Source organism: Somniosus microcephalus, chromosome 8 (assembly GCF_052327205.1).
Source record: "Somniosus microcephalus isolate GS21.2 chromosome 8, FLI_Smic_1.0, whole genome shotgun sequence".
Lineage (NCBI taxonomy): Eukaryota > Metazoa > Chordata > Chondrichthyes > Squaliformes > Somniosidae > Somniosus > Somniosus microcephalus.
Window position 1 is genome coordinate 66,930,716 of NC_140994.1, and position 8,686 is coordinate 66,939,401.

General features: G+C 43.4%; 1 protein-coding gene across 1 annotated transcript in view; it reads right to left on the reverse strand.

Annotated features, from left to right (window-relative positions):
• htr7 (5-hydroxytryptamine receptor 7) overlaps window positions 1-6,339 on the reverse strand; it is a 40,148-nt gene extending 33,809 nt beyond the window's left edge. Inside the window, exon 1 of the mRNA XM_085994833.1 lies at window positions 5,718-6,339. Coding sequence (XP_085850959.1) covers window positions 5,718-6,265 — 548 coding nt within the window. The 5' untranslated portion in view covers window positions 6,266-6,339. The remainder of the gene's footprint in view (window positions 1-5,717) is intronic.
• Window positions 6,340-8,686: the final 2,347 nt, after the last annotated feature.

The following is an 8,686-nucleotide window of genomic DNA, read 5'->3' on the forward strand; positions in this document are numbered from 1 at the left end:
ATGGGAAGTCCTTCTCTCTATCACTAAATGCTGAGTATAATGTCTTTCTAAATATTATATTGAAATACATCAAAATATATCAGTCAGAAAGTGTCACAGTACAGTACTGAATTGAAACAAATGTTCACAGAAATTCCCATAGCTTCTGAAGCTGAGTAATTCAGTATTGTTAATTAAGTAATTTTTGTTTTACCCTTGAGAATACTTAAACCCTTTTGCTTTATTGTATGGAGCATCAAAAGTGAATCTCCACGACAAAGTAACAAACCAAAGCAACTAGAAAATAAATAAATAGACATTAGTATTATCTCAAATTTAGATTCTGGCACTTAAACAAAGAAAGAAACTTGACATTGGCCTGATTGAACTGATGTGATCAACATAAAGACAGTCAGGAATAACAAGGAAACTAAGTGTAATTAAACAAGTGATTCAAGATTGCCATGATAATTTATATATTCATTATGGAGGTGCTTATGAAACTCATTACAAAACTATATTTATAAATAACTAAATGTACAATATGGGATCTTCCACATCCTTCTATAACTTACTTTACTTTCTTACAGTTCCTGCTCCCATAAATATGGATTAATGTTAAAGTGACAACTCAAATTTTAAAGGTTTAATCTGTTACTTTTCTGACTTTTTTTGCTGAAGTACAGAAAAAATTCACGCATTGTTGTTATGAAACAACATTCTAAATGATTCTCAAACTTGCCCCCTTTATCTTTAAGAAGATTGTGTGCAATTATATCTTCTATATATATATAAAAAGCGGTTGGTTTGTCTGTCCGTCTGTCTGTCCATCTGTCTGTCCGTCTGTATGTCCGCTATACACTCAGAAGTTATAGAGCGTACCTACACATATGTTATATCAAAAGAAAGGTTATGATCAGGGGAGTGTCATAAGCATATTTACTTTTGGGTCAGACAAAAATTGTTCTGACAGTATACAAAAAACGTTCAAAAATCCGCTCATTAGCGGTTGACCAATCCTACCGCTCATTAGCGTTGAGTGACGTGATGGTTGACCAATCCTATAGTTCACTGACCTGATGGTTGACCAATCGGTGCGTCACGGGCGGGACCTAATCCTGCAGCCTCCCGAAACTTCGCTGCCATTTTTTCCCCTGCTTTTCCTCAAAGCTGCATCAGCCCGCCGGAGTGGGAGGTCAGTTGGGGTCACTCGGGCCGGGCCTGACAACCGCTCGGCCCGAGACACAGAGCGGGCAGGGGAGCGGCAGTGGCCGGCCGTCAACCACGTGGCCCGCCGCACCAGGAACTCAACTGGGGTCAGTCTCGGCCCGAGAGCCCGGCCAGGCCTGAAGCGCTAGGCCGCGCATGCCCACCGCGGCCGGGCTCAATTTTCCAAGCCCTTCCCCGGGTGCCAAAAGAGCTGGAGGGAGGGAGGGAGGGCGAGGAGAGGGGGAGAGGGAGAGAGAGGGAGGGAGAGAGAGAGGGGACAGACAGGGACAGGGAGCGAGGGGGGAGAGAGAGAGGGGACAGAGAGAGGGGCAGGGAGAGAGAGAGGGAGGGAGAGAGAGAGGGTCAGGGAGGGAAAGAGTGACACAGAGCGCGGGAGCGGCAGCGGCCGGCCATCAACCGCACGGCCCCCTAAACTGCCCTGGCAACGCCGGGCCCCCCCTGCTAGTATATATATATATATGAGATAAAGGGCACTTAACTGCATCAATTTCTTAAAAGTGAGAATGTATTTTCCACAGTAATCAATTTAAGGACAATAAAGGAATTTCTCCAAGTCTAACAATGAACTTTGTGAGGGAAAAGAGATTAGAGTGTCACTCGTTGGAAGCCTGAGGAGCACATCACACTTTAGCATGAAACCTTTCTTCCCTTTTTAACAAAAATTCTCTCCAATCATTGTCTGCCCACTTTCTCTCCTCCCCTACCCTCCTCTCCTGAAGCCATTAATACCTTTCTATGGTTCCAAAGATAACCAATGGCCGCATGATACCTTGCTGGAATATTGTTCCAAGGCTATCTGGTGGTCCTCCGATACCTTGCCCGATACTGTGCTGGAATATTGTTCCAAGGATATCTGGTGGTCCTCTAATACCTGGCCCGATACTGTGCTGGAATATTGTTCCAAGGATATCTGGTGGTCCTCCGATACCTCATCTGATACTATGCTGGAATATTGTTCCAAGGATATCTGATGGTCCTCCGATACCTCGTCTGATACTATGCTGGAATATTGTTCCAAGGATATCTGGTGGTCCTCCGATACCTCGTCTGATACTATGCTGGAATATTGTTCCAAGGATATCTGGTGGTCCTCCGATACCTCGTCCGATACTATTCTGGAATATTGTTCCAAGGATATCTGGTGGTCCTCTGATAGGTTGCAAGATATTTTGCTGGAGCATGGTTCCAAGGATGCCGATGGTTTTTTAATACCTCCACTGGCATCTTGCTGGAGTATACTTTCACGGATACTGCTGGTCCTCCAATACCTTGCTTGGTATCTTGCTAGAATATGGATTCAACGATGTCAATGGTCCTCTGATAACTTGTCAAGTGCCTATTATTTGTGTGAACCATGACAGTTTAGCATGCGCTAAATCCCGAACTTGTAATCTGTCAAGTTACGACTTGACAGTTGATCTGCATTGACGGGTAAATACTCATTCCTGGTGCAGAGTTGGACTAATTGCCCACAAACTGCCCAGCAATTATGGACGAAAATGTTACGGTTAGTGAAAGCAGGCACAGGAGCCTGTTTCCCTGCAAAAGCAAACACCTTTACATTCTTTTGCAGGTTGTTTGTGTTGATTAATGAAGCCGCATTAATGGTGAAAATAATAAGAGTTTGCATCCAGCCAGAATCATGTCTTCTCGTTAAAAGCTGTCAACCGTGATTAAAGAACTTAAGGCTGCAAATCTCCTTTTGACCTGGTTCAGCAATTAACTAAAATGCTTTAAGGAGTGTAATTTTTTTAATTTATCAGAAGTTTTTTTCATTTTAGACAGGCAGTAATATAATTTGATATCTTGAATAAATACAGTACAATTTACTGTAATACAGTTTAATTAATGAAAAGAAAAAAATCTATTATCAATTTGCATCTTCCCATTATAGGTAAAAGCACCCTCGTTTCTCCTCTGTTGCCTTATTCTGTAACTTTATTTCACTATGTACCAGTTATCATATCCCCTTGAACAATTAACTGTAAAAGCCAGTAGCTGGTTCCCACATATCTGTCAAGAGGAAACTTGGCACTTCCACTGATTGGAGCACCAGGCCCACATGATCTAAGGTACACTTCCGCACACACTGCACCCCTGGGATCCGTGGGCCATTACGCTGCCCTCGAGTACGCTGCATCAGAAAGCAAGTTCACGAAGGATGGTCCCCATCAGATAAGTTAGTATTCTATTTGGATGCCGGTGGCGTACTCTGTAGGTATGCCACCAACTGCAAAATCTGCCCCGTTGTTATTATATGTCATAGTGTCAGCTGTGGCTCAGTTGGTAGCACACTCGCCTCTGAGTCAGAAGGTTGTGGGTTCAAGTCCCACTCCAAAGACTTGCGCAGATAAAGCTAGGCTGACACTCCAATGCAGTGCTGAGGGAGTGCTGCACTGTCAGAGGTGCCATCTTTCAGATGAGACATTAAACCGAGGCCCCGTCTGCTCTCTCAGGTGGATGTAAAAGATCCCATGGCACTATTTCGAAGAAGAGCAGGGGCATTATCCCCGGTGTCCTGGCCAATATTTATCCCTCAAACAAAATAACAAAAAAAGAGATTATCTGGCCATTATCACATTGCTGTTTGTGGGAGCTTGCTGTGTGCAAATTGGCTGCCACATTTCCCACATTACAACAGTGACTGCACTTCTAAAGTACTTCATTGGCTGTAAAGCGCTTTGAGACATCCAGTGGTCGTAAAAGGCGCTGTATAAATGCAAGTCTTTCTTTCTTTATAGATTTATTAAGTATTTCACTCATCAAAATATATGTTCTTGTTGAATGTCTGCAATTGTTTTCCCCTGATCATTCTCTGCAAAGATTATTTAAATTCCGTAATATTCAGCCCTAGTACGCAGGGACTGATGATTTTGAGTTAAATTTCAAATAAACAACATGCCAGAGGGCTGAGTGCTGCTGTGTTAAGCACAAACTGAGAAGAGGAGACAACACTTTAAGTGCTGTGACATGACCTGTCAAGGGACACATTCATTTCTGCTTACACTATAATAAAACAATTGCTTTTCCAAACCCGAACCCTGGAATATGTGGATCTGTTGATATATGACAGGGAAAAAGATACAAGCTTGCAGTAAAACTAAGCCAATTGAACAGGTTTATTTAAAACTGCCCTCTTCTCATTTTATAAGTTACACAGGGTAAGCTGTACAAAACTATCCGTGTAAGAGAAACAAGTAATGTGCAGATCAGACTTGTCTGTCCTTAAAGGAGACGCCATGGGCATTCGTTACAAAAAGGCTTCTTGTGGTCCATTAAAAACAATTGAAGTCGTAATTTCTAATTAAATTCAACGGTGTTGATTCCAATCTGGTGTTTTGTTCAGTACTGCTGGATGTATGGCGGCAAAAACAGTGCAATAGGATTTTTTTAATTAAAAGCAAGTTTTTGAATTCACGCACATGCTCTTTGAATGACTATATATAAAGATTACCTAAAGGGAACTGACATATTCCATGTGTTTATTAGTGCCCCGACTGTATGCTCGAGGATCCGAAAAATGTTGCTCTCGCTCTATTTAAGGGATTCGTTTCTGAAGACATGTTTGGAACATTAAATGTGGATTCTCTACACGCTTTTGTGGCTCACGGAGGTTTTCTGTGCGGAAGCACTCCTGTAATCCCACAAGATATCGCATCAGATTATCAACTAGTCAAAGGGGCATTTTTATTGTGTAAGAACAGACTGGGTCACACATACATATGTAACCAGGCATACGGTTATCAGGGAGATCTCCATAGCAAGGGATCGCTGCTGACAGGACTTAACAGGGACATTGATCCCTCGACATCAGTCACGGACACACTCTGCTTTCTGCAATTACAGGTGGCGGAAACGTGAGTGTGTGTTTCTAACAACTTAATTCAGCATGGAGATTTAAACGAGGGCACTGCACACCCACACAAACAACTACAAAGGACATCGGTGGCAGTGGAACCATTGTGACTGGGAAGATGCATCAACGGCTCTACCTCTCCACTTCCCATCTAGCAATCGAGGACACCGTCAGCTATCTATACCTTCAACAGCCACTCAAATGAGAATTTGGAGTGGGATGTTTAGCTGAGCTGAATGTGAAAGTACAGAATCATACTATCCGTACGCCTTATCTTCATTCCTGTTGCCCAATTATCTCTGCTAAGTGCATCTTCTGTCCAGATTGCACGCTTACTCTATTTAGTTACTTTCTGCAGATTCACCTCAAACTACCTGAACACAATGAAATAGTTCGGGAAGTATTTCACCATAATTTTAAAAGTGGATAAATCCACACTACTCGTGTTTTTAATTCACATTTCACTTAATTCCTGACAACTGAGCCAATTAATGTTTAGATTATTCATTTAACAGCAATCGATGTTTATACAGTTGCTTATGCAACTGGCCCGCTCATCCAGTTCTTGCACTGCCATTCATTCTGTGGCAGATAACCGGAGGATGTGAGTTAGGCTCACAGATACCGGGGAGCAGCTATTTGGAGAGCTCACCTGTCGATACTGATCACACACAGAGTCATGATCGAAGCGGTGCAGCACATCACATCCATGGCGATGAAGACGTTGCAAAAGACTTGTCCAAAGATCCACTGGCCGCCGATCAGGTCGGTAACGATGACAAAGGGCATCACGGCCACGGCCACCGACAGGTCGGCCAGGGCGAGCGACACGATCAGGTAGTTGGAGGGCTGCCGCAGCTTTTTCACGAAACACACCGAGATCATAACCAGGCAGTTGCCGGAGACGGTGAGCAACGTGATGATGGACAGCATGGCTCCGATGATCACCTTCTCCGTGTCGCCGTAGGGCAGGATCTGCTGGCCGCAGTTGGTGCCATTGTGCCGCAGGGAGGTGACAGGAGTTGGCCAAGAGCTTGGGGTGGGATAGTGGACAATCTGGAGCAGCTGGGGACCCAAAGAGCCAGGGATCATCATAGGGGTGTTGAGTTCTTGTAGGGGTCCCTCCAAGGTGTGCCAGCGGATATTGCTTATATAGCTGCCGTTAATGTCCATAATCAGGTCTGAGACTGCCCAGAGCATTTGGTCTGCAGAGAACCTTTGAAGTTCAAGATGTTCCACCAATTCACACAGATCGCACACTGAATCCACCTGGGCAGCAGTTGGCCCTGCTCCACTGACTCCCCAGTCCAATCACTCGGTCAGATTAGCTTTGTTTGGAGTCATGTTTGCAGGTAATGAGGCGAGTTGAGAAGCCCTTGCCAGGCGGACGGGGTCTGTAGGCTCCCTCTACCTGGGGCTCTCCAGGGGGGAAATGCGCCCGGCGCCGACCAGTCCTCGGGACTGTGCAAATTCTCTCCAAAGATGAGCGGTCGGTGGCCGTTTGTAACAAAACGAAGCCTCCAGCCTCAGAGCCGACGTGACGTGCAGTCCGAGATGGATCAACATATTCTCTCAGTGCTGGGGAACAGACAGAAACAAAACGAAATGTTCTTCGGTGTACAACAAGGCAGTGAAGTTAGATTTAAAACTCACGGTGTAGCTCTTCCTACTAAATATCATTGGGGATTCCCTTTGTTGTATCACGTCCCACATGGCGCACCTTCAAATTTCTCCAATTCCATCACACAGAGCCCAGCTCCCACTTTTCCTGAACCCTGTTCTCTTTACACCGGTGCTGCAGTCTGTTGGAGAGAATCTCCCACTAAATTTCTAAAAACCATTCAGTCCCATTTCTTTTTTTTCTCCCGGTGAAAGTTTTTTCTTATATCCAGTTTTTGAAAGCAGCTCTCAGCTCGTTCACACACTGAGGGGTTTTAGCCGCGAGTGTGAAATTATATACCACCAGCCTGACGTGGCAGGAAACAAGGTTGAGCAATTATATAAATGTCGCTGGGTTATGCCTCTGGTTAATCAGCATATGATTCGGCTGGATAATAAAACTGAAGCTCGGGTTGTATTTGCGTTGCTGCTTCTTGGCAAATGTGGGCTCAGATTGTCCCCACAGACAAACTGGCAACACACAGATCAAAATGGTTAATTTCAAAATTATTTAGTGCATTATTTTTGAAGAGTAATTCCATTTGTATTGATTTATTTGATGTGGCCATTTGCCCTTCATTCTGACTTTTTTTTGCCTGTATAAGTGCAGAAAGCTCCGGTTTTTTTGCTCACACGTTGTTTTATATGAAGGTGGGAAAGTATAAAAAGATAGAACTTGCATTTATATAGCGCCTTTAAGGACCTCAGGGTATCCCAAATTGCCAATTAAGTACTTTTGGAGTGTAGTCACTGTTGTAATGTAGGAAACGCAGCAGACAATATGCGCACAGCAAGCTCCCGCAAACAGCAATGAGATAACCACTAGATAATCTGTTTTAGTGATGTTGATTGAGGGATCTTCTTCAAAACAGTGTCATGGGATCTTATACGTCCACCTGAGAGGGTAGATGGGGCCTCGGTTTAACTCATCCGAAAGGCAGCACCTCTAACAGTGCAGCACTCCCTCAGTACTGCACTGGAGTGTCAACCTAAATTTAGTGCTCAATTCTCTGGAGTGGGACTATGAACCAACAACCTTCTGACTCAGAGGTGAGGGTGGTACTAATGAACCATGGCTGACACAGTTGAAACAGTATAGGGCCAGAAAAGGCCATTGTGGATCACCAGCCAGTACCAAATCCATAGATTTTTTAAATAATAACAATTATTTTCTTTTTTTAAGTTTGTTTATGATATTTCAGCTTCTACCATAATTCCACGTGTATGTCCCAATCTTTATTTTGTTTTCTGTAAAATTATAAAAAGTGAATGATAAAACCTGCTTGTTACTTCCTGGCTTGCTGGCTGTGAGTATTCTTCAATGTGATTGGCTGCTTAGCCTGCTTGATGACATTACTGTTGTTGGATGCCAGAGATTCCCCTCTAGATGGTGCCAGAATGAAATCCACACCAAAGAACAAATCCACGCCAAAGAACCCACCAAAACTTTGTGGGCAGCTTTCTTCGAGGTCAGCGGTGAGCGCCGCTACTTCACCGCTGACCGCAAAATCCAGGCCATTGTTTTGAATATTGAAATAAATGTTATTTGCAGCAGTTATTGAAATGAATGTTTTGTGTTACTCCTGTGAGGGTAGGCAGAGATTTCTGACTGGTTGTTTTGATATTCAATGGTCTCTCATTTGTGTACTATATTCAGGTATATAACCTGGGACAGTTTTCTACTCAGTTCCCAGAAGTGCTTTCAACAATACTCTGAAAGTAAATGATCACAATGACACTCTAAATTTTAATCTCTGGGAATCATTCACCCTGCCAATATAAAATTATAAACTGACAGCTTGGGAAGTAAGCCTCAAGTTATATTACTTATATTGCAATGTCTGAAGTGTCAAAAATCATATAGCTGGAATTTTAATGTAATTCTATGAAAAATTATTAAAAATAAATGGTTGTTGGAGGTGCCTCCAGTAATGGCTTTTAATATTAATCCCTGTTAATGCC